Source organism: Callithrix jacchus, chromosome 17 (genome assembly GCF_049354715.1).
Source record: "Callithrix jacchus isolate 240 chromosome 17, calJac240_pri, whole genome shotgun sequence".
Taxonomy (NCBI): domain Eukaryota; kingdom Metazoa; phylum Chordata; class Mammalia; order Primates; family Cebidae; genus Callithrix; species Callithrix jacchus.
Window position 1 is genome coordinate 53,572,451 of NC_133518.1, and position 27,179 is coordinate 53,599,629.

Below are 27,179 nucleotides of genomic sequence, written 5' to 3' on the forward strand. Positions count from 1 at the left end.
AGCCAGCCCAGCTGCCACCATTGTTAGTCTGCTAACCACAGAGGTGACAGCCTGGCTTTGACACGGCCTCCACCGTGCTCACTGCAGAAGGACCTCAGTGGTTCTGGTGCCCGTGTGCAACCCACTTCACCATTTCCAGTCCTAGATATAGTGCACTGTGGGACCTGTTTCTGGTTTCCCCAGCAGTTTCCCGGAGGGGCTGGGTAATACAACACAGGAGTGTAGGAAAGTTAACTCTCTGACTTATAAGAGGCAGTAGATGGGAAGGAATTGGCAAGTAAATCCTCTCCTGTATTCCCCGTGCTGGGCTGGTCTACACGGTGGTTCTATGGGGCTGCGCTAGTGATTGTCTGCATGACCAGTATTCCAGTTACACTTTCTTAAGCTGTGGCTAACTTGGTAACACAACATAGTACTTTGTATTTACTTTCCCCTCCTTTCCTGCATCACTTCCCTTCCATTCACTCTTGCTTCCCTGGGACTGCACTCCCAATAAAGTATTGGCATGTAAACTTTGCTTCAAGCTGTTTTTTGGAGAACCCAGACCCAGTTAAGGCAGGAACATAAAAAGAGCTCCTTATTAAGAAAAGCTGGAAATGAACGTCTACTTTTTTTCCTTTTATTTTCCACATCTCTTGAATCAAATCCTGAGGTTGCCTCTTACCCTAATCAGACTGGTCTTTTGCTCAGTCTCTCTTTTGATTCATCTACCCATAATGATAGATACAGAAGATGAGAGATGCTTCTGATTCTTTTGCTACCTAATCATGTCTCCATGCCAAAAGAAGTCTCCACATCCTGAAAATAGCTCACTCTCCCCTAGTGAACAGAATAGCCGGTCTCAAAGAAAAACTGAGAAAATAAGCATTGATAAAGGTGAGAAAACAGACTTTGGAGTTCAGTTGCCTAAGAAAATACTATGTATATTTATTAAATTTGAATATAGCTCTGAAATGTGGCTAAAATACTTACGTCCCTAAACTAAGGATGTCTTGGTAAATTGTCTTTCTGTGAACTAACCCCATTACTCCTCGAATTTTCATTCAAGAGATCACGTCTTGGTACTCTCAGCAACATGCTATGATGTTAGCTAACTCTCAATGAACACTTACCGTGGACTTCCAATTCACGATCTCACTTGTCCTCATAAGACACAGAATAAGTAGAAGCTCTTTTTCATTTTGCAGATGAGGAAGCTGTGACACAGAAGCTTGCCCAAGGTCTTACTGTTAATACTGTGGGTCTCACACATAGGATTCAGATCCAGGATTCTCTGGAGTCCACAAGCTGAACCACTTACTCTGCTACTTCCTGGTTAGCCAACGATGACAGGTCATGCAGGTGCTACTTCTGCTACTGGATTATGCTATTGGAAGTGACAGTTTAGGAGGAAGTGGTTTCCTTAGGGAATATCAGCTTGTGGAAACAATTTCAAAGATACAAACCTATGATGACTTAATAAGCTCCAGTTATTAATTGGTGAAACACAACCCTTAGATCCTAGTTCTTTATAATGTCAACATCGGATAACCTAGACAACAACTATATCAAGAAAACAGCTTAATTTAACAAAAAACTCAGGGGTGGGAGTGGTGGGAGGAACAGCTTGTGGTCAGATAAGCCGAGGTTTCCAAATGTGCTTAGTCTTACTTCCTGTATGATCTAGATAAGGCTACCAACATTCCCCTGAACACCAGTTTCCACATTTATAAATGAAAACATAAATACAAACCACATAATATGTTGGGAAAATTAAGTGAGACAGTACATTCAAAGTGCGTAGAGTACCAGGCTTAACTCTTTGTAGACGCTCAAAAAATACTGATTCTTAGACACCTCCCTCATAGCTCCCTGGCAGCTGACCTCCCTTTCACATATGTTGAATCGTGGTATACAACTAGAACTTTTAGAGATGATTTAGCTTTACAAACCAGAAAACTAAGACTCAGGAAGAGTAGTGATATCTACAAAGTTATGCACATTTTAGTAAGAAGCAGAGAAAATGTTCAGGCCTTCAGTCCAGTTTGCTTTGAGCTGTACACAGCTACTGTCCTATTTCCTTATTTTGGGATTTATAGTTTAAAAAGAACTGGCATCCCCTAATATATTTGTACATGCCTTTGAAGCTTTATCGGTGTTCATTCCAGCCTCATCAGTCTTCAGCTCACAGCCTGCCTCACATTCTTCCCTGCTGGAGTAATAACCTCAAGTTTATCTTAATACAAAGTATTTTTCTTATTTTTTGCATTCATGACCATTTCCTTAAAAAATAACTCATTAACTACTTGGAGTTCATACCCCTGTTTCTTACTTTCCACATGGGTTTCTTTCATGGCACTCAGATCAAAACTAGATGGTTCAGAGATAATTTTCTGCCCAATAATTGGGCTTGAGCATTTCACATGAAACAAGAAATTAATGTTGAAGGTTGGCTGAGGTAATCAGATACATTCCAAAGTATGTGAAGCAGGATTTCAAAAGCTAGTAGTCCCAAATCAACTATAGAACTTTTAACCTTTAACCAGCACATCAGTTCTCATTAAAGGTTTGAGACTGTGGTTTGGAAAAGTGTGTTGGAGAGAGCTGCTGATGTGCCGTGGGGTCTCCCATTAGGCACAGACACACATGAAAGGAGAGCGGCTGATTTCCTTTTCAAGCTGAGAGGCTTTCAGAGATAACCTGGAGATAACCTAATCCTGTAAATTCTAAAGCATGAGGCACAGAATGGCATATAGCCCTCCCTACAAAGAAGAAGCAGTCACATTGGAGGGCTATGATTCCCAGTTTTTATTAGGGCAATTGATACGTTATTTGTTTTTTGTTTTGTTTTATTGTTTTGAGATGGAGCTGGGCTGGAGTGCAGTGGTGTAATCTCGGCTCACTGCAACCTCCGCCACCCAAGTTCAAGCGATCCTCCTGCCTCAGAACTACAAGCGCATGCCACCATGCCCAGCTAAATTTCTGTGTTTTTTTTTTTTTGTTTTAGATGAAGTCTCGCTCTCCCAGGCTGGAGTGCAGTGGCACGATCTCAGCTCACTGTAACCTCTGCTTCCCAGGTTCAAGTGATTCTCCTGCCTCAGCCTCCTGAGTAACTGGGACAACAGGCAAGTTCCACCACTTCTAGCTAATTAAAAAAAATATTTTTAGTAGAGTCGGAGTTTTACCATATTGACAAAGCTGGTCATGAACTCCTGACCTTGTGATCCTCCCACCTCGGCCTCCCAAAGTGCTAGGATTACAGGGGTGAGCCACTGTGCCTGGCTCACAATTGACATGTTATTGTTGACCATGGAGCTGATACGGCTGAGTGGACAGCAAGCTGTGTGGCCTCCTCTAATCTCCTAAGAAGCCCCTGGGCCGGGGGCAAAGAAACCTCAGCTGAACAAAGCTAGAGGCATCCCCAGATGCCCAGAGGCTGAGAAAGGCATAAGGGACACTCTGGAATACAGACATGCTTATCCTTCTAAAAAAAAACTGCGATCGAGAGATCTTTAGACAAAGGTGGCTTGGTGGGGGAGGTGATGATGTGGGGCAGGAAGTGGAATCTTTGAAGGACCTATGAATGGACCCAGCTTTAGACATGGGCTATTGTCAGAGAAAACCAATTCCTGACAAGGGCCATCAGATTAGAAACTTTCCTGTATTCCTTTAGTTATTCCCCCTTTCCTAGTACCTTCTCCTTCTGGAGAGGCCAGAAACTATGGTTAGTAAGATGGCACAGCGCCTGGAAGATAGGGAGTGCAGTGAAAGGCTATGGACAGGGTGAAACGCCAACCACTTCTCACACAGCAAGGCAGCCTGTAGCAAGCTGGAAACGTGGTGTAACCTTGAATAAATGCTAAGTTTTAATATTACACTGGGATGGACATATTAATCACCAAAAGGAGATTCTTTTATTTCCTGAAAGTGATGAGGGGCAAGGGAAGACTAGCCTCCATTAATCAATTTAATGGTCACTGGCAGACAAAAATGAAGGGACTTTATAATGATATCCCAGGTGTTATGCTTACTAAACTTTAAATACGCATTTTTCTTTGTGGCACATATAGACCATGGAATATTATGCAGCCATAAAAAAGAATGAGTTCACGTCCTTTGTAGGGACATGGATGAATATAGAAACCATCATTCTCAGCAAACTGACACAAGAACAGAAAACCAAACACCCCACTTTCTCATTCATAGGCAGGTGTTGAACAAAGGGAATACATGGGTACAGGGAGGGGAACGTCACACAGGTTCTGTTGGGGGCTGGGGGCTAGGGGGCTAGGGGAGGGACAGCAGGGGTTGGGGAGATTGGGGAGGGATAACATTGGGAGAAATGCCGCATGTAGGTGACAGGGGGATGGAGAGAGCAAACCACTATAGCATGTGTGTACCTATGCAACAATTCTGCAAGATCTGCACATGTACCGCAGAACTTAAAGTGCGATTTAAAAAGTATGCATTTTCTTATTTCTCACAATGTTCTTTCGGACTAGGTGCTGCTATCATTCACATTTAGTAGGTGAGAAAATAAAACTTCGAGAAGTTAGGCAACTTGTCCCAGACAAAAATGGCCATAGAGCAGGGATCTACTGTCAGGCAGTCTTCAGAGCTGCCTCTTAATGAGCTTGAAGGTTTTTTTTTTCTTTTTTGAGTAGAAATCTGGGGTTAATGTTTTATCATGGGGAGTTAAACAGAATCATAGCCAACCCATAAGGTGTCTTTATAACAGAGAAAGTTACTTTTCCTTTAAGACATTTGACTTTCATATGTTGGAAAAAGTGCCAAAACGCACTCAGTGTAAAGAAGATATTTACTAACTTCTGCGGTAAACTTTCATAATAAAGACACAAACCTCTGGGAGGTTTCCTACCTACCTGTAGCACAGCTCTTGGCAACCCTATAGGCCCTATTGCCAAGCAACCAAAACTCAGTCAAATATTTCCTTTCTTTGAGGCATGCTCTTCAACCTCTGAAATCAGCCAGATTGCAAACAACGGCCTTTTCCTCACACCTGAGGGCAGGCAGTCCCACTCACAAAGGAGCCCTGCTCCCCCAGGAGACAGGGAGAAAAAAAGGGCACCCGATTTCAAGCACCCCGTTTCTTAATCCGAAGTTCACAAACATTATTTAACTGTGAAAAGCTCAATTTGAAATCCAGAGGCACACATCTACATTCTCCCAGCAGCCCCAGGGGAAGAAAATGGAGCTTGAGGAAAACGCCAGAAAAGACAGTGTAGGGAATCGATATGGAGAACTCGCCAAATACTTACTGCTCTCACCCCCTGTGGTACAGATGTTGCGAACGATCCTTTTTTTGACCTTCTTCAGTTCGTCGAAGTTGTGCACAGTCAGTTTTTTCTCTGCGGCCCCGGTGATCTGAATGAGTTGCTGGTCATCTACATCCCCAATGCCCACGGAGTAGATGTCGATGCCTCTGTGTCTCAGTGCTTCCGCAGCCTGGGCCACCTCGTCTTGGGACTGGCCATCTGTAAGGACCAGCAGCACCTGTGGGGTACCAGTATTTATCCTGCTGCCCATGTCTGGCCGGAAGTAATGTCCCACCTGCCTGAGTGCATCACCGATGTGCGTGTTTCCGCCGAGCTGCTGGATGTTTTCAATCTGAAATGATATCTCCTTTTCACCTATGAAAGTTCCTAGTGGAAACTCCTGGCGATAGTTATGGCTAAACTGTGCGGCTCCTATACGCACTCTGTTGAGGCTGACATCAAAGTCTTGAACGACAGATACCAGAAATTCCTTCATCTTCGTGAAGTCACTTGAGTGAATGCTATTTGAACCATCCATAAGGAGAACGAGATCTACTTTGTCAATTTCACAATCTACAAAGAAAAGAAGGAACAACAACAGCAAACCCAGATTGTTACTCTTTCAACCACCAAGAGTAAATTAAATGTTCGCACCTATATAGAAATGTTACTTCTGAAAGGAATTTCTTATCTTATGCTAGCCTGTGGTCACAATTAATTGAATTAACTGGAGAGGAAATAAAAGCAAATGATCAGTTCATAAAGTCAGTACAAGTCACACATCTTTTTATGCTTTTCTTGGCTTGTTTATTTGGTCTTATGCCATTTTATTTTCTGAGATGCCAGAGGACTAGGGCCAGTGCTAAGGAAAACTTGTTGTCATCTACAGTCTAGCCTCAGCTCTTCCAGAAAGCCTGGTGACAGTAGTAGCACAGTCAGAGAAGAGAAAACAAAGAACACATACATGTAGGAATTTGAACAGAGGCAGATGGTTCATATTATTGGCTTGGTCTCCCTGGTCGTTTGAGCCAATTAATATTTTTCTAGTTCATTAGTGCATATTGAGAAGAGGTTTTTAAAAAATGCCTTTTGGTCTGTATCTAGTCAGTTTTCATCAGCCCCCTTCTGCTATATGTAGGCAAAAATATCTACTTGAGAAAAACATTTGTGAACAAGGAATGCAATATAGAGATGCTACCCCCATATTAACACAGCAAACATAAAACAAGAAGAACAGGGGAGGCCACTGCCAAAGAATGAGTTATGCTTAGCACATGTGTGTTCCTTAGCTTTCTGGTAAGCATGATTGTTGCCAGTGATTCACCACTGTCCTAACTTAGTTCTCATCAAGCCTCAGAACTATTAAAGGTATCTGAGATTCCTCAAGTCCAAATAAATAAGGAAGTGATAAGAAGAAATATGGTAACTTGATCCTTTAGGATTTGGTTAACTCATTAAATTACTTTGTTTCAGATTTCAGTAAAGGAAATCTAGTATTGTTTTTCTGTCCAAAGGAGAACTTTCAATATGAAAATGCAATGTCAGCTCCTACAAGGAACTTGAGAAGGGTAGGTCAAATTTTGGGCAATGGCTACTGAGAAGAGATTTGCACCAGTTTTCAATAAGACCCAGAAAGATTTGGTTAGTTTTGTGAAAGAAAAATATTTTACCTGCATTCTAAGAAGCCAAGGCTTAGGAAAACCAGAGAAGTTAAATGAGTTATTTAAAAAACTACTGTATCTAGATGTTGGAGTCATGAATTAATAGCAATTCATCTACTAAAAACACTTAGTGTCTTTAGTAAAATACATCTTGGGAAAAATAGGAAACTAAGTAGAAAACAGTCTTTCTCTGAATCAGAAGCATAAAATGACAGCAAAATGATGAAAGAGGGAAGACACACAGTCATCCAGCAAAGCTATCTCTAGCTGCCAGAATAGAAGCCCAGCATCCAGTGCGAAGGAAGTCCCACTATGCTCTGTCCTGAAAACCTCTGAGGCTGGCACAGAGTTTTTAATGCTGGACTCCACATTTTAAATGACCTTGTGCCGTAACTGAAATAAGCAAAGAAATCGAGGACTTCTAGCCCGAAGGAAAGAAGACTTCAGGCCATTACAGCTGGTTCTTAGGAGGAGAATTTGATTTCCCCGATAAAGAGCAGGGAAAAGAACTAGTGGGTGGAAAAATGTGGAAGCAAATTTGTGTTCTGATGCAGCCTGTTCACAACTGGTGAATTCAGCTAGGTGTGGTGGCCCACACTTGTAATCCCAACACTTTGGGAGGCCAAGCAGGGCAGATTGCTTGAATCCAGGAGTATGAGACTAGCCTGGGCAAAATAGTGAAACCCTATCTCTACAAAAAAATAAATAAATAATAAATATATATATATGCCAGGCCTCATGACACACATCTGTAGTCCCAGCTCCTTGGGGAGGCAGAGGCAGGGGGATCACCTGAGTCCTGGACATTGAGGCTGTAGTGAGCTGTGATCGTGATACTCCACTAAAGCCTGGGCAACAGAGTAAGACCTGGCTAGAAAAAAAAAGCCAAAAACAAAACAAAACTGGTGAATCCCCCATCATTAGAAGAGTTTAGGACAAAGTGATTAAGAAGGCTGCAGAAAGTATCTCTCTTTGGGGAGGAGCCTGAATGAAATATCCCTGAGGTCTTTTCAACCCTGAGATTTTGTAACATAGAAAGTCCTACGAAACAATTAGAGCTCCTTCTCTCCTCTCTGGAAAACTTGTTCCTGACAGTTATTGCTTTGTTTTTTCTCTCATTTGTCCCTCTGCTAATAATTAGGAAAAATGTAGTTGACAAACCTTACCTACTTTTGAAGAGTTACAGACACTGGCTGTCACATCTGAAAATATTCCCTTCAGACCTCCAAAAGTCTCCACAAAGAAGTACTTGTCACTTGATCCTGCCATGGCTAACAGCTCCACGGGATTGGCACCAGCAATCCCCACAGCCAGGACAAGAATGCCTTTGTCACGCAAGGCCTTTGCTGTGGCATTGAGTTTATCAGCATCATGGGATTCCCCGTCGGTGATCACAATGAGGACTTGGGGGACCCCCTTGTTCAGGCGGCTGCCCTGGGCTTCGGTGAACATGTGGTCTGAGAAGCCCAGTGCCTCAGAAGTGTAAGTATTGCCACCCATGGGCTGGTCATTCTGGAGTACTGAAATGACCTCCAGTTTTGTGTCAAAGTCACCCAGATAAAACAGTACCTCTGGGTCATCAGCGTACTTGAGAGCCCCAAACCGGACCCGATTCTTGCCCACATCAGCTTTTTTCACTAAGCCAATCATAAAATCCTTCATGATATTATACTCATCATGGTCAATACTGCCAGAGCTATCGATGACAAACACAACGTCTAAAATTTCAATCCGCTTGCATTCTGGAAGAGGAAGAGAGAGGTAAACCATGTAAGATTAGCTTTGGACAGCGTGAGAGACGCCCCAACCTTTTTCTAAATTGCTAGTGTTTTCTCTCCATGGGGATCATGCTGTGCATTAGAATGTTGACTTTCTGGATAAGAGAGACAACACACCTACATTTGGGCTGGTAGTACATAGGTAACACTCACGTAGGCAAGCTTGTAAGATAAGGCAGGAGTGAACTGAGGGCCCACTGCAGGGAGTGAGATGGGGTGAAGTTACAATCACAGGATTGTTAGGAATAAAAAAATTAAAAACCTTTGGACTAAAGAAATTGATTCGGTGTAAATTTTTCTGTATAAGTGGTTTCTCCAACATGTGCTTTCATTTATACAAATGTCTTTTTTTCTTTCTTTTGGCCACAGGGATCTTAAGATTTGTATACTTAATATAAACCCTGGGGAAATGACCAAATGAAAATGAATTTGGCAACACTATATTTTTCATGATTCTCTGATAGCTGACTCCTCAAAGTTACTTTTTCTTTACTTTTGACTTTTTTGAAACATCTATTTTCATTTTGGGGTCTCATCATAGAAATAAGCCCACTTTGCACTTGGTCCAGCTAAGCTGTTCTAGCATAATGCTCCTATTAACTTTTTACATCTGAGGTCAGCACCATAGAAAAGTAAAGCAGGAAAGACACAATTAACTCTTAAGCCTTGTGTAGCATGTTCCCTCCAAAGGCGCAGTGTTCCAAATCTAACTCATCCATTCTGGAGAAGGGGAACTGTAAGACAGTTTGTTATTTAGTCCTTATGTAGCACATTCTCGCTACAGGCCATAGAAAGGCATGATCCAAACATTAAGTCATCCATTCTTGAGAAATGGAATAGTGAGAAAGAAGCTGCCCCCAACCCCGCCAACCAACAGTCCCAGAGGTGCCCCATTTTCTTCTTTTGCCCTCCACTTGCTGGCTATGTAAGGGCTGTTGAAAACCTTAGAGCCGATGTACTTATCCCCATGAATTGCAGGCCATGTGTACAGAGCCATCAACCAAATTCCCAAGAAAGGCTGGCTCTACTTGGGAATTTATGTGGAAGAACTATGTCCCCATAGTCTTGGCCTGCCTGGGAAGCCTGCTTGGATTACCCAGGAGACTGGCGGTAGACTACTCAGTGTCAGAACACTTCAGAAAGTTCTTATTTGTTCTGGGTAAAATCACCAGTAAATACAAACCAGGTGTACTCCTTTTCCTACAAAATACAGATCACGAGCACCAAACCTTCCAGTGGGAGTTGAACAGACTGTTATTTGAATAAGAAAACAATGTTCCTCACTTCCCTTTAAACTCCATGAAGATCCATCTCCTTCATTTTCAGAATGCCTGTTTCATCGAGCCCTATGGGTCCCAGGATAAATCAGCCCCTGATATTTGTTGAGTTTTTAATTTGATCATTTCCATTACCCTACATTTCCATGACTTTTGATCATTTTCATTACTCTGTGGTTTCACAGAAAGATGGTGGGGACTATGCTCCTTACTTCCTTTGAAGCAACCATTGCTTAAGTCCTCTTACTATATTCCTCCTTTATAAAATTTGATGAATATCAAAGTGTTTTCCCAAACATTATCACCATTTGATACAAGTGTTGTTCTTTAGAAATTGCAAAACTAAACTCTGTGTATAGTAGATGTGAAGGTCAAAGGGGAGCCACCTTGCCCAGGAGGATAAATGCCAGACCTGCCTCAGCAACCCACATGTAGCCCAGTGATGCAGGGCACACAACAAGGCTGAGCCCCTCGCCTCAAGGTAAGGCCAGCTCTGTAATTTGTTGCTCTAGAGCTCCCCATGGGATCAGGCCAAACTAGACTCCAGCTAAGGTGATTTCCTTGTTCAGTTCCTACCCAGGCCCGGCCCTGTTCCTATACCCCTTCTGAAAATTCCTCAATAAATCACTTCTAAAGAGCCCTGACATAACTTCTGCTTCTAGGGAACCTGATCAAAGACCCGGTATGTTATCATTTTTCTTAAATGGAGATTCATCATTCTAGTGCTATTTGCCTGCAAGTGGGAATGGGTCAGGTAAACCAAAATTCTTCCTGTCTGTTTAATTCAACAGGTCAAAGCCACGAGGAGAAACATTTCAATTAAACTGGAAGTTTACCATATGCAAACAGAACTATACTTAATTCAAGAAATAGGGGCTAAAAAAGACATCTGTTGCTTAGATAGTCCTGTTAGTGAGTATGCCCATGCCTACCTTCCTGGGGGCTGCATATTCCAAAAACAAGATCATCTTCAATGTGCTGCAGAATGTCAAAATTCTCAACATAAAAAACCATCTCGGGCCTCCCGCTGATCTCTTCGAGCTGGGTGACATTGGAGCCAAACACTCCCACAGAGTAGATGATTATGCCTTCTTGTCGAAGCGCTACCGCTGGTTCCTTTACTACGTCCTGAGCTTCACCATCCGTGATGAGGATGAGAAACTTTCTGACATTGGGCCGGGCGCCCTTGGTGGGGCTGAAGTACTGAGACACAAAGCTCAGGGCGCTACCAGTCAAGGTGGTTTCTCCAATGTGAACCATTTGGTCTATTGCATTTGAAATGTCGCTTTGGGACATGAATCTGTTGAGCTGAAATTCCTCCTTATTGACGCCACTGAACTGGACTACACCAATTTGCACCCGATTTGCTCCAATCTGAGATTTGCTCACCAGGTTCTTCATAAAGGTTTTCATTTTGCTGAAGTTTTCAGGTCCTATACTTCCAGAACTGTCCACCAGAAACATGATGTCAGCTTTCATCTCTTTGCAAGCTGCATAGGAAACACTGGGATGTTTATTCAAGTCGGCAACATGTAAAAAATTCAGAGTAAACAGGAAAATTTAAAACACAAATAATTTTATATTGAAGTATTTGGTAAGAATCATTAGTAGTTTAAAAAAAAGCACAGAAGACAATGAAAATGAGAATATCCTATTTGTTAATTAGTAATTTGCTTAAATACATAACTCAGGGTTATCAACCTCAGAATCACTGACATATCAGGCATCATTTTTACTGAGGTGGGAAGTCTGCATTGTAGGATACTGTAGAATGCTTTGCAGTATACCTGAGCTCTACCTCCTAGATGCCAGGAGCACCCCCCAGTCATGACCATCAGAAATGTATCTAGGCATTGACAAGTATCCCCTGAGCGCGCAAAAATCACTCCTGGTTAAAAACTAATGATATAGCTCTAAAAGATTTCATAAAAGCTTTACAAAAAGACATTCAAATAAACCTGAAGTACTCCTTACAATCTGAAATCATTTTATCATGTTACACTTGTGGTGATACTCATCTCCATGAAGAATTGTGAGAGGAAGCTAATTAATACTTATTAGGGAAATTCCTTCAGATATTTTTCTTATGCTTCAGATATTATTTAGAACAACACTATAATGGGCTCTTAGCTTTGTTCTAGAGAGCAAACATGGTTACACGGGTCAACAAATGTCAACTTAGTAATTCTTGTTGTTTTTCTAAACCAGTAATGTCAATTATTGCCAGGAGAGCAATTTGTGAGTGAAAGTCAGTAGGTCAAGCCATGATTTCTCTTACCTTCCTCAGCACAGATTTCTTGAACAACTTGGTTTCTTATGTCTTTCAGTGCGTCAAAGTCATGCACATAATACACTCTTTTTTCCTCTCCTGCAATTTCTCGCAGCTGTGTTTTGTTGGCCTCCTTGACCCCGATAGCATAGACTCGAATGTGCTCTTCTCTCAGTCTGTTTGCAGGCTCCAAGATGCTATCCTTGGACATGCCATTTGTCAGGACAACAAGGTGACACGGCACTTTGTTTCCTCGCTGCTGCTTTGCTTTTTGCAACAGACTCAGTGTGAAATTCAGTGCTGCGCCTGTGTTTGTATTCCCACCCATCTGTCTGATATTCTCAATGGCCTTACCCAAATCCTGCTTGTTGGAATATTTATTGATCTCAAATTCCAAGTCCCAGCTGTCAGCGTACTGAACGGCCCCAACCCGCACCTTATGGGGAGCAATGTTGAACATCCCTACCACCTCCGACAGGAAGGACTTCATTTCATGGAAATCTGTGGCCTGAGTGCTCCCTGAGCCATCGATGAGCAGATAGATGTCTGCTTCCTCAGTGTCCACACAACCTAAAATGGAATCAATAAGTTGCATGTGGCATTTGAGGCCAACATGAAGAAGGAATGAAAGCAGATGGAGAGAAGAACAAATATGAACCTCTTAAGTAAACAGTTTCTAGGCTTAAAGAGGTATGGTTTGTTAGCTTAAAATGGAATAATCTTAGCATCCCTTACCCCAAATGAACTGCTCCTGACACTTATTACCGTAATTCTCTGCCATCAATCAGGATAAATCTGAATATAGCAGGAGATTTAAAATACTTAAAGCTGTCTTTTACAAGACACTTCTTCCATTAGTAAATAACTGCTTGGCAAAAAGTCAAGTAGTGTCTTGGGAAATGGAGAAGGTATTTAACTGGACATTATGGGCACATGAACTCTCTCGAGCAAATTATTTACTCCTTTTCCACTCCTAGTCAACTATGGATACCATTCGTGAGTGAGACAATGACACTTGTAGTAAAAAAGCTATAAATATTTATGGAAGAATATATACATGTATATGTATACCTAGACAGAAAAATATTTACATAGTATAAGTGTATATATGAAACGCAAGATACATCACCCTCTATCTCTGTCCCTACACTGGCGGATGCTAGAATGGTACCCCACAACAAATTACATAATTACATTGTTCTCCATTCAAATCATACTGCTGTTTATTCTCTAAATTGGAATTTGGAAATGAGGGAAGAAGATTTGGGTGAGAAAACTACAAAAAGAATAAAGAAATAAAGGGAAGAGCAGGGGAATATGAGAGACAAAAGAAGATAGAAAAATAGCAAAAGGAAGTTATTCTGGGTCGTGGATGAGTAACAAATCTAATTAAAGCCAAACAAATGAGGAACTAAAAGGGGAAATCTCTTCTCCCCATACTAATACCTCAATGACTTTTATTGTCCCCAAATTAGGGCTTCATATTATCAAGCTAGAGTAAAAAAACTAGAACTTACCCTTCCCACCCATATCTTACCTGACCAATCCCCTTTGTATACAGAATATTTGAAAGACAAGAAAAACAAGAATTCAAGCAACTCTTCTTTCAGCAGAAGACCTTACCAGATTTGAGCGTTTCGGTCCGCTCTGAAAAGACAGAGACTGTGTGTGTTATTTGGTTCCGCAACTTCTTCAGAAATGTCTGGTTGTGAGCAGCCAGGTCGGCGAAGGTCTTCAGCTTGGAGACATACTGCTCAGCAGGATGGGATGCTATCTTTTCCAACTGGCTGTCTCTGGCCCCCTCTATGCCCAGGGTGAAGATGGCCACACCCTCCCGTCGGAGGTTAACAGCTGCTTTTGTCACGTTGTCTTCCGAAGCTCGGTGGGTCACCAGCACGGCAATCTGGGGCACCCCCTGATTCTTCCGACTGCCATTCCGTGCACTAAAGACTTCCTTCCTGAGCTTTTTGATGGCAGCTCCAGTGTAGGCGTTCCCAGTTTGGGGAGAGAGGTTCTGTATATTCCGGAGAATCTCTGACTTATTTATGCCCATGCTCAGTGAATTTATCACTTTTGTCTCATTGCTATAGGCCACAAGGCCAACCCTCATGCAATTTTCCTTTATGTCAAGGGCAGATACACTTTCTTCCAAGAATTCTTTAAGAAAGTCAAAGTTCTCCTCGCTTCCATTGACTGACACATCCAACAGGAACACAACATCAGCCACAGAAGGGCCCTGGCAAACTGTGTGGGCAAGAAATAAACAAGCACAATTTTAGCTGGTGGTTTGGCATTTTGCTCAGCATTGGAAGGCATGAAGAACATACAGCAGAGCTCAGTTATGCACTTAGAGAAGGAGGTAGACAAATAATTATGAAGTTGAGATTAGAGAGACCTGGGTTCAAATACTATATCTTAGATAAACTCCCAGCTTCAATTTTCTCATCTGTAAAAGGAAGATAATATTAATTTCATAGAGTTGTTACGGGGATTTAATGAGATAATATTCTTAGCATGGGCCTGGTATATAAAGATCACTTGAACCATAGTCATTGCTATCGTATTAAAATCATTTAAGTATCATCAACACTATAGTCAGCAGTTACAGTCCAGATATTCCTAAGGGATAGGAATGAAACAGCAACTGCACTTTCGGTTCTTTTATTTGGGAAAGATGCTAGTAATAAGGACCTAGAGTTTCATAGATGACTCCAAGAAAAGCACTCTCTATTGCCCACAGGTAATTATATATATCAGCTCCTTCAAACTGATTTAACCAGGAGTAATGTGAGTTTCCCATATTACATATTTGACATGTACATGTTGAACACATTGTTTTTTACTGGCTATCCCTGCCCCTTTCTTGATGATGATCACAAACTCCTGGCCATTCTTGTTACTAGAGTAGTACAAGAGGACAGTTTGGCCACAGAGCAGAACACAGGGAAAACTAATTCAGAACAGGGCAGCAGGGAGTGAGGCAGTCTGGAGCTGAAAGTACATGGCTGGGAATTGGGAGACCTGGCCTACTAGCTCCGACTTCAAATTGCAACCCGGCCCAAGACATGGCACTTTTTTTTCTTTTTTCCCTGAGACAGAGTCTCACTATGCCACCCAGACTGGAGTGCAGTGGTGTAATCTTGGCTCACTGCAACCTCTGACTCCCTGATTCAAGCAATTCTCCTGCCTCAGTCTTCCAAGCAGCTGAGACTATAGGCACCTACCACCATGCCCAGCTCATTTTTGTATTTTTAGTACAGATGGGATTCGCTAGGTTGGCCCGGCTGGTCTTGAACTCCTGACCTCATAGTCTGCCTGCCTCGGCCTCCCAAAGTGTTGGGATTACAGGTGTGAGCCACTGCGCAAGGCCAGCTTCATCACTTCTAAGGATACATACAAGTTTCTATTTGCAAAAAGAAAAGGGGGACTTGTATTTTGGAAAGTTGCTTCTAGGTCTAACATTCTAGGATTATATTGTATGGTTTTAAGAGTCAAGAATTTCTTTAGAAGCAAATTTACCTTTTAAATGAATCAATACTAAAACTACATAGCAACCAAAGCCCAGGGAAATAGCTCAGAGATCAGCCGGGTGGCAGGGAGAAAGCATCCCTAAATTTTAAGAAGTCTGTGAATGTCATATAACATGGATAAGTGAAATGTGAGAAACCAAGACTTGTGGGGTTCACTGAATTGAAAACAGTCATAATCACTGGACTCTTACATGTATGGATATATAACATCTGAAAATGCACCCATTTGGGGGATAGGAATGTTCACAGAATTTCAATCCTCTCCACATTTTAGTTTTCAAAAGTGTTTTATCATTGTTCCTATACATGCATCCTAAGCCCACCTTCTACAAGGATGTCATCAACTGCCCCCTCCTTGTACTTTGTTACATCCTTGATGATCTGTGTCATGTTTTGGGAGAATGTGCTGAGGTCTCTGACTGTCCGAAGGTTGAAATGGAAATGGGATGTGGCCATGGCCTTCAGGTTTTCCTCAGAAGCATCCTGCACCCCCACAGAGATGATTTTCACCCCGTCTTTCTGCAGGGCTTTTGAAGCCTCTTCCACATCATCCTCAGATTCCGCCGAAGCCAGGACCACCAAAATTGGGGGAAACTGTTTCCTGTCTCTCCCATTTGTGGGTGCAGAGAAATAGGTCCTGTGAGCCTCCTGAAGAGCCTTTCCTATCTGCAGGGACCCACCAAGGAACTGAAAGTTCTTCTTGAGGTGGTTCAGCATGGGATTCCTGCCTTTGAAGGTGCTCAGGTGGAATTCACTGTGAAGCTTGTCGCTGTACTGGGCCAGGGCCACACGGTATTTGTCAGCCTCTATGGGGAGACTGTTGATCATTTTGGTGATGAACATTTTCACAAATGGGAAGGACTTAGATCCCAGGTGATCAGAGCTGTCCAACAGAAACACAACATCTGCATACTTGGGGCCTGCAAAACCACAAACATATGAACAAACCAAAAACCTTAAAAATTTACTGCCATATTTAATGCCAACTCTATGGGGGGAAAGTACTTTCTTTTTTGAATTTATTTTTAAAATGCCTTCTTAGTAAACTGAAAATAGCTTGCAAATACAAATTCTCTCAAGAAAAAGAAATAGTTGCATCTTGGGCTGATTCTTTTATGCAACCTCTCATTTGAACTGATCACAAAATTAAGCATAACTTTTGTAAGGAATTGGTTAAATAGAACTAGATAATGATTAACAAGTGAAAAAAAACAAACAGAAAAATCATGGGTTTTATACCTTTGCGGATAATTTCCTCTTGTACTTTATTTGGCTTTTGGAATTTGACTTCTACTTATATCAACAGGATAAAAAGGTTAATTGAAACTCAAACTGTATCAAAGTCACTTTAATGGTAAAACCTCAAAGATGGCCTTTCTCATTTAAGCAACACAACAACTGATCTGATTAACTTAAAAACATTTAAGTTTTATCTTCCGAACAGTCAAATTAAATTTTAAAAAATCTATAAATCATAAAAATATGGAATTGTCAATCTATTTCAAGGTTAAATATGTTAGTACTTTTGATGAATATCATGAATGAGCATTGTCTTATAATTGGTCAATTTTAGCCTTACATGTACAAAATGTGATGGCACCAATGTATCTCGGGCTAGAAAAGGGATTCTAGTTTTGGTTTTTATTAAAAATATAAGTTTTATATAGGAATGTAATACTTTGCTTAGCTTTTAAAGCTTCATTCAATGTTAGATTCAACACTAGTTATCTGGTACTACATTTTTACATGATAGAGAATCACTGGATTCAAACACTAACTGTTGTTTACTAGTGGTCTGCTGGTTTGAACCCAGAGCTCTATCTTAGCATAAGATCCATTTCTTGTCTGGGGCAGGGAGGGAAGTAGATATGTCGTATATGTTTAAGAAAATACAGTGCAATTGAACAAATAATGAATGCCCTAACTCTGCCTTCAGCTAACTCTGTGAGCTTTGTCAAGACATTCAATATACTTAGGCCTTAGTTTCTTCTTCTTTAAAATAAGTACATTTAACTAGAAAATATCTAAGGTACCTCCTCACTCTAAGATTCCAATTATCTAAGATGGTTACTGGATAAATTCGAATCAAATTTGAACAACTTCAATCTTTTCCTTTCTCTAGTGGCTGGGAAACCAGAGTTGGTATCCCTGTTTGTTATTTCATTCTCTTTACAGCCATCTGATCGAGGCATCATTGATAAAATAATTTCTTGTCTTTTAAATAACCCAAATCTAACGACTCTGAGATTCTTTTCATGATTATACAGCCAGCAGCATCTCAGGGGAAGAAATAAGTGAGGGTGTATCAACACCTTCCTCCAGAAGAAGCCTGGAACCCTGTGAAGACTGCCAGGGGAGCCCTGCCGTGGGTGGCTTGATTTGTAACCACCAGCGACTTTCTATTCATGAATGAAGTCCTACATCTTTTGTGGAGAAAGGAAAATGTAGATGACTGGCACATAAGGTGGACTCAAGTTCTGATAAGGTCCATCACTATACCTGAACCATGAAATAATGGAGGAAAAAACATGGCTTCTACTTAAGAAGCTCAAGGCCTAGTGAGACATCAAAGGAAGACATTTGCAGGGCAAAGTCAAGTTTATGTCTTCACAAAAACTTGCTTCCAAGGTCAGTGCCTTGAGGAAGCTGTAAAAGCCAGTGTAAGTTGTTCTGAACATGAGCTGGCTGGTACAAGAACCAATTATTTATGAAGTGGTGAGGTGGTTAAGGGTGGGCTGGTATCTTAAGTCCACAGAACAGAGATTCCCAACAGACAAAGACAGTACTATGAAGCTTTCTCTCCAGGGAAAAAGCACTTTCTTCATAATAAGCAGCTGAATAGTTTAATTTGGAGCAAATAAGGACACTTAATCAAGACAACACTTTGACACAAATGAATTAGGATGAGACATTTCAAGTTTTCCAGGCCTGAGCCTAATATTAACAGAATTGGCATGCAACCTCCCAGAAGACCTAAAAGGGTTGAAGCAGGACAAGATGACAGCTCTCATATCTTCCTATTGTTAACTAGGAATAAGATCCAGAAACAAATGATCTTCAAAGAAACACAGAGTGACCTCACAAAGAATTTGACCTACCACGCTTACTCTCAGTACCATCAAAATCAAAACAAAGTGATACAAAACTTTTAACTTTTAAATAGGTCAAACTCATGTATTATCTATTTTATGTTATCAAAATTAAGAATTCTTTTCAGTTTTTCCTTACCAGAATCTTGGTTCAGAGAAACATGAAAACAAATTATCATGAGGAATAAAATTAGCAGCATTTTCATATTATGACAAAAAAAATCTTCAACTTGAAATCTGAAAAGGCAAAAATATAAACATGTAAAATTGTGGGTATTTGGGAATTAAGACTCACATACAAGAGCATACAAAATTATATAATAAATTGGGTGCAACAGGGGATGAGGAATTTCTGAGGTTCACTGACCTTCTAGTCTGTGAAGTGCCGTAGAGAAAACAATCCATCTACATTTACAAAGTCTTAAGCATTTTTCTTGGTCCTCAGACCTAGTAGAAACATGAAATTTTAAACAGTTGGTAGAGGGAGCCAGATGCATTTTAGTGCTACCAATATTACCTGTCCCTAGTACTTATTTTCCTGTACCCTAGTGGCATCCTCTATCTACTCATTGCTAAGACAATTCAGGGTTCACCGCTGGGATACACCCTGCGACCTATTTTGTAACTTGCCATCATGAACATGTAGGTGTGCTTTATCTTTGAAGACTAATTAATTTTAAATGTGATCAAAATTCCATGGTTTTTCCTTTTCATCCCTAATTGAAAAGGTAGCTGTTTTCCTTTATCCTTCATTCAAGAGAAGACATAACAGAACAAGCAGTGATTTTCCATATTCCATATAAAATCTTGCTCCTCAGAATGAGGAGCTCAGCTTACACCATTTAATGTCCAACTTCCTAGAACTGCATGAGGCAAGGATTTTCCTATTTCATTTTGGCCTAAAGCGTTTTCAGCCACCTTGAAATGTTCATTTTACGGAATGAAACAGGATATTACACGTATTGAAAATAAATAACGTCCCAAGGATTATAAATTGTTATTATAAGGACACATGCACACCAATGTTCATTGCTGCACTGTTTACAATAGCAAAGACTTGGAACTAACCCAAATGCCCATCGATGATAGACTGGACAGGGAAAATGTGGCACATATACACCATGGAATACTATGTAGCCATAAAAACGAGGAGTTTGTGTCCTTTGTAGGGACATGGATGAACCTGGAAACCATCATTCTCAGCAAACTAACAAAAGAACAGAAAATCAAACACTGCATGTTCTCACACATAGGTGGGTGCTGAACAATGAGAACACATGGACACAGGGAGGGGAGCATCACATACTGTGGTCTGTGACAGGGAGGGGAGGGACAGCGGGGGGAGGGGAGTTGGGGAGAGATAGCATGGGTAGAAATGCCAGATATAGGTGATGGGGGGAACACAGCAAACCACATTGCCATGTGTGTACCTATGCAACAGTCCTGCATGTTCTTCACATGTACCCCAAAACCTAAAATGCAATAAAATATATATGTATACATATGTGTGTACATATATATATATATATATATATATATACAGAGAGAGAGAGAGAGAGAGAGAGAGAGAGAGAGAGAGAGAGAGAGAGAGAGAATAGTGAAGCAGGTTGGGCTCATTTATTCACTCTTTTATTCACTGAACAAAAATTGAATTAATCCATTAATAAACTAGCACCTCCATGTCCTGCTTAACTGCTACCCAAAAATGTACTTGCAACACTATATATGTTTATCTCACCCTATGCCAGGAAGGCTCCAAGTCTCTAATATTCAGACTCTTCAGAAAAGGGACATTTGTCATGAGAAATTCCATCCTTGTTTCCTCACCTACGCCACTGTCCTTCTGACAATATGCAACTTGAGACTCTCTTCCAGTCCTTCACAAGTCTAGATAACATAAAGTTTTCAGGCTATATATAGAATTATCAGTTCTATTCAAGTTGTAATCAGTGAGTTAGAAAAAGTTGTTAGGAGATAATGTTTAATACAAACCTCTTCATTTTAGAGAAACTAAGTCTCAAAGTGGATTGCCCAAAGTGAAAACCAAGTCACACAATCTGTACAATTTTTATTAATGTAACAACAAATAATAAATTCTACCATTTGTTGAACTTTCATTATGAGCCTGGCCCTGTGCTAACAGCTTTACATTTATTCTCCTGTTTGATATTGGTGTCAACTCTAACAGCAGGTACTGTTACTACTATTCTTATTTTGCAGATAAGGAAACAGATTTTTTTTTTTTTTTTTTTTTTTGAGATGGAGTTTTGCTCGTTACCCAGGCTGGAGTGCAATGGCGTGATCTCGGCTCACCACAACCTCCGCCTCCTGGGTTCAGGCAATTCTCCTGCCTCAGCCTCCCAAGTAGCTGGGAATACAGGCACGCACCACCATGCCCAGCTAATTTTTTTTTGTATTTTTAGTAGAGATGGGGTTTCACCATGTTGACCAGGATGGTCTCGATCTCTTGACCTCGTGATCCACCTGCCTCAGCCTCCCAAAGTGAAGGAAACAGATTTTTAAGGGGAAGTAACTGATGCAAGGACACACTGGTAAAGTGAGACACAAGTTAGACTAGAACCCACAACTGTCTGACTCCAAAACCTTTAAAACTCAGTTACCCTATAGAATAAACTCAATGTTCTGAACACAAAGTGTCTTCTAGTTTCTTCATTCTACATCTTTTTTCTAAGTACTAAGAGATTTTGGTACTTGTTTTCATACCTTTTTATTTCTGCTTTTCAAAACCAGGGTTTTACACTATTTTCTTCTTTTCTGTTTATTTTATGACCTTTATAAATTATTGCAGTCTTTTGGAGTTATCAGAGAGAAATGCTTTGGGAAGAGTCCATAGGCCCAATGTCAACATTTTGCAAGCAGTCACAATGGAAGAAAACAGTACTGAGTGAAGGATGAACATCTGGACAGAGAAGCGAGGATTAGGGAAGGCTGCAATAGTCCCAAAGCAGCATGCAGCATCTGGAAATTTCCATATGCAGATGTCAATCGACACCCCTAGTATTTACTCAAAAGTTAACGTCTCTGGATTAGCATCTTGTGGAACAAATTTCTTTCATTCTTTCAGTGGAATCCCAAGTCTAGTGTTCTATAAGGCTATACAATATTGAAGCCCAGTAAAATGTTCTTGAGGTACTGTGTGTCTGACTTTGTGTGTGCACAGGGTGGGTGGTGTATGATAAGTCAAGTGGTAGGACCAAATCTCCAAGGTCATGCTTGGCAGGCAAAGAGAATGGGCTCATTCTCTCCTTGCCTATACTACATCAAAACACAGATGAAGTGCCTGCAATATGTATGTTATTCTACCACCAGTTATGACCAGGATTTTCATACTTAAATTATAAAAATAACTGATCACCCGAAGACATATGAGGGGAGAATGAAGGAGATGTTTATTTAAAGTAATCAACATAAAATTTAAATTTGTAGGAAGCTCTAGCTTAATATAACAGTGGGATTAATTGTCTCTCATTATAAACACTCTCAAAGGTACATATCTCTTTAACTTGAATTTTTTCGCATTCAATACATTCTGAATCAACTAAGCTGAGGCGAACACCTTCTCTTTATATGCTATAAAGGTCTTTTTTAAAATTCTAGATCTCTGTAACTAGAATGTTTTTAATTTAAACTACAGCTGCAAAAGCAATGCAGCCACCCAAGACTTGGCTTCAAACCCAGAATGTTTAGAACTTGTACAACACCTCTCGGGCTATTAAGCACCAGGAGTCTCAGAGAGACTTCTACTCCATACAAACCAATTTATAATCTAAGTCATATCTCTGAAAAAAAAGTATTAAGAGCCCCTAAGGGAAACAAAAGTCTTCAGCAAAATTAAGATTAATATTTCCTTCTTTAAAATAAGGTGTGCAGGATACATCATTGGTAAGTACTGCTTTTATTTTACTTCAAAAACAAGACTATCGTTGTTTTACTGCAAGAAGTAACATTGGGTCTTTCCCACTGTGTTAAAGATAAATGGTTGTTCACTTACTTAACCCCTGATGTCTTCATTATTTCCCTTCTGCAAGCCATTCTACTCAGAAGTCAAAAAGTAGAAAGAAAAATATTCAGAGTGTGCCTTAAGTTCATGTTAAAATGCTACAGGATAAATCCTTGGCCCCCAATAGGCACAGACAAATATTGAATAAATGCTGGTAAAACAAAAGAAAAGCAAGTTGCACAGTTTTTACTTTCCCCAACTGCATTTTCTGGAATTATAAAAGGAGCTTTGTGTGTTAATCACATTAGAACAGGGTCATGCAGGTGAACTTGCCACTTTGTAAAATAAATACTCTTCTGTGTAGAGGAGGTCTTTGGCTGTGTGAAAAGCTCACAGGCTATGAAGTATGATGGCCTGGATCCACTCCATTCCTAAACTGTTGTGTGACCTTGGACATCACCACTGGGTTCCTAACCTGAAGCATAGGGGATTACAGTCTCTCTCAGTCCAAGCAGTTCCACACCTTAACAGTTTCTGATCTAGCAAACACAAGTAAAAGGAAGAAAAATATGAATAATTAAGACAAGAGCACATTTGAACACTGAGCACCTGTTTTGAAACTATCCCCCAGAGAAAAGTGCCCCTCAGACAACCACCCATGGCAGGTCCTCTGGCAAAGGGGCTGGCAACAGCAAGGGAGGGATCATGTCTTCAGCACTGATCCTTTCTGGGTCAAAACTTGTTGGACTCCTTCAGGACTCACCCAACTACATGGACTTCAGGGGACTAAAATTTTAATTGCAAATAATCCACTAGAAATTATGTGTCCAACACAGAAATTAGGGAAAAAAAGAATAAATCTAAGAGAAATAGATAATACTAAAAACTAAAACAGAAATCAAGAAACTAAAAAAGAAAATATTTGAAAAGACAAATCTCAGAATAGACCTATCAATAATAAAAAGAGAAAATGCAAATAGATAATTGTATAAATGAAAAAGGAGATATAACTAAAGATAAGTATTTTAAAGAAATTGTAGTTAAAAATATTCACAGAAAATAAACACCAGGCCTAGACAGTTTTATTGGCAAGTCCTACCCAACTTTCAAGACACAGATGATCTGAAGCTTTTACAAAGTATTTCAAAGAGTAGAAAGAAAAGATTACTAGCCATCTTATTTGTATGGGGTCAGTATAATCCTGATACACAAATCAAGCAAGGACAATATGAGAAAGGAAAATTAAAGGCCCATTTAACTCATGAAGATAAATATTTAAAAATCCTAAACAAAGCAATAACAAATTAATTCCCACAGTATATAAAAATCATGACTTTTGCAGCAACATGGTTGGAACTGCAGGCCATTATCTTAAGTGAAACAACACAGAATCAGAAAACTAACCACTGTATGTTCTCACTTGTAAGTAGGAACTGAATAGAGTGTACACTTGACACAGAGTGTGGGATAATAGTTCCTGCATATTGAGAAGGGTGGGAGGGTTGCAGGGGAGTGAGGGATGAGAAATTGCTTAATGGGTACAATGTACATTGTGATGGTCACACTAAAAGCCCAGATTTTCCCACTACACAGTATATCCACTTAAGAAAAAAGATGCATTTGTATCCCTTAAACTTATAACAAAACAGTTAATATATTACTATCAAGTTGAGTTTCTCAGAAATATAAGGATGCTCATGATTTTAAAGAAAAACTTAGCAAATTAGAAGCTTACTTAACCTAACAGAAGAGATATTTTAAAAATCTGGAATACGTAGCCTAATGGGGAAATATTAAAAGTATTATCTTTAAAATTAGGAAAAGGAAAAGGTGACCCCTCTCATTCCTAGGTGCTAATGAATTTAAAGCCACAAGGATTGAGAAAAGAACAAGATCAGGGAGCAAGATGGCAGACTAGCTGCAGCCAGAAGGATCATTTAGCTAGAAAGGGACTGGGACGTTGGGGAAACTGACACACTCTCAGCAGATCTTCAGAGCAAAGGCAGAGAATGGACAGAGGGAGGACACAGATATGGGGCTGAAGAGGGAAGAAGCTGGGAGCCCTGCATGGGGCTACCATGCACCAGGACTTGTTCCTGGCACCCAGTGACTCCTGGGGAAGGGGTGAGTTCAGCAGGTGAGGAGCAACTTGCTTTCACCACAGACTTCTGGAATCCTGGAAACATGAGACCCCAAAACCCCCATGGACACTAGAAATGGCAGAGAAACCTGATTAGAAAGGTGGTAGGGGTAGGACTCCAATCTATGCAGAGCCCAAAGAGTTTGGTGTGGGAACGTCTGCAGTGGAGGGTGACCGAGGACGCCCACCCCACAAGGCTCACTCTGCCTTAGGGGAATTGTTGGACCTGAACAGAACAGGCAACATTGTCCATGAGATGGGGCCAGTTCGACTGGAGTGCTGCCCTGTCTGGTGGTCTCTTCTGGGGCCCCAGCCTGGCTGCCCGACTGGAATACCTCAACTGGGGTACCTCTCAGGAGCCGACATCATAGCTCCCATGCTGGCTGACTGTGCCTGACCCTTGGAGAGCTCCAGCAGAGCAGTCCGTGCCAATACACACAAGCCCAATGACATGTTCCCTTTACGCACTGCAGCTTCCCCACACTGCTTTGCCAGCAAACACTCACCCATGGCCACCCCCTGCGTCACTTTGCCAACATGCATGCACGTGAACAGACCTCACCTCCTCTTTTCCACAGGTGCACGTGTGCACCTTATGGTGTCACTGCTGCTGGTGTGAGTGCACCCTGTGATCCCTCCACCTCACCTCCCCTCCCCTCCCAGCATGAATGAGTGCATGCCATTGCTACCCGCATGAATACACACAGAGACCAGTGGCCCTGCACTGCCACCCAATGTGAATATGCACACAGAGGCCACCAGTACCCCATTCCCAGGCTGATACCACTGCCAGTGTGAACATACACAAAAATGCTAGTACCTCCACCTCCCAGAACGACCACTGTCATGAATGCCTGCATAGAGGCTAGCATGTCCGCACCACTCAGCATCCTACCCCCATGTTGACACCAGTGTCACTGTGAAAGCACATATGAACGCCAGCAGTCCTGCTTCATCTTGTGTTACCACTATTATGAATACCTGCACAGGGGCTGGCACTCCCATATCAGTCAAGAAATATGCACTCAGATGCACCATTGTCGCTGCTGCCACATATGAAAGAGAACAGATCTTGCTGCCACCATCCAACAAAGCACTTTGGCTGGCACCACCCATCAGTGTTGTGGCCAGCAGGAAAGGGACACCTTGGCCCCTTCAGCACAGGAGGTTCCTAACCTCAAGGGGCCAGAGAACACAATGCCAGGGGCATGATAACAGATCCACAGAGTTAGAGCACACAGTCCAGGAATGCTAAGCTGAGGCTCGGACCCCTAGAATCTTCCAGAAACGAAGCCAGTCAACAGAACCATTCTTGTACCGCAGTCATACTCCCAAGGATATCAAAGAAGATGAAAGCGAACAAACCAAAAACCTACTGCAACACCCACTCAAAAAACAGCAACTTCAAAGACTCGAAGTACATCAGCCGATAAAGATGAGGAAGAACCAATGCAAGAACTCTGGCAACTCAAAAAGCCAGAGTGTCTTCTTACCTCCAAATGACCACACCAGTTCCTCAGAAATGGTTCTTATCCAGACTGAAATGGCTGAAACGGCAGAAAAAAAAAAATCCAGAATATGAATACAAATGAAGATCATTAAGATTCGGGAGAGAGTCAAAATTCAATCCAAGGATCCTAACTAATAAAATAAAATGATACAGGAGATTAAAGACAAAATGGTCATTTTAAAAAAAGAACCAGACTGATCTGACAGAGCTGAAAAACTCACTTTGGGAATTTCAGAATATAATTCCAAGTGTTAACAGCAGAATCAACCACGCTGAACAAAGAATCTCAGAGCTCAAAGACCAGTTCTCCAAAATAACCCAGTCAGACAAAAATAAGAAAAAACAAAGAAGAAGAAAAGAAAGAACAAAACCCTAGAGAAATATGGAATTATGTTCAGAGAGCATATCTATTTGGTCTTTGTACCTGTACTTTATACCTGTACTCTGTACTTGTATTTGGACTCATTGACATTCCTGAAAGAGAGAGAGAGAGAGAAAGCAAACAACTTGGAAAGTATTTTTCAGGATATTATCCATGAAAGTTTCCCCAACCTGGCTAGAGAGGCCAGCGTTCAAATTCTGAAAATGTAGAGAACCCCTGTGAAATACTACACAAAATGGCCATTCCCAAGACACATAAGTCATCAGATCTTTCAAGGTCAAAATGAAAGAAAAAAAATGTTAAAGGCAGCTAGTAAAAAGGGGCAGG

The 27,179-nt window shown here is 41.0% G+C and overlaps 1 protein-coding gene across 1 annotated transcript in view; it reads right to left on the minus strand.

The window, feature by feature from the left end:
* The window catches only part of COL6A6 (collagen type VI alpha 6 chain), a 154,553-nt gene that overhangs the window by 93,408 nt on the left and 33,966 nt on the right, over positions 1–27,179 (minus strand). The window contains exons 2-9 of the mRNA XM_002759687.6: positions 19,227–19,306; positions 18,999–19,096; positions 16,094–16,690; positions 13,864–14,484; positions 12,250–12,810; positions 10,904–11,461; positions 8,083–8,658; positions 5,259–5,828 (exon numbers count right to left, since the gene is read on the minus strand). Coding sequence (XP_002759733.5) covers positions 5,259–5,828; positions 8,083–8,658; positions 10,904–11,461; positions 12,250–12,810; positions 13,864–14,484; positions 16,094–16,690; positions 18,999–19,096; positions 19,227–19,264 — 3,619 coding nt within the window. The 5' untranslated portion in view covers positions 19,265–19,306. The remainder of the gene's footprint in view (positions 1–5,258; positions 5,829–8,082; positions 8,659–10,903; positions 11,462–12,249; positions 12,811–13,863; positions 14,485–16,093; positions 16,691–18,998; positions 19,097–19,226; positions 19,307–27,179) is intronic.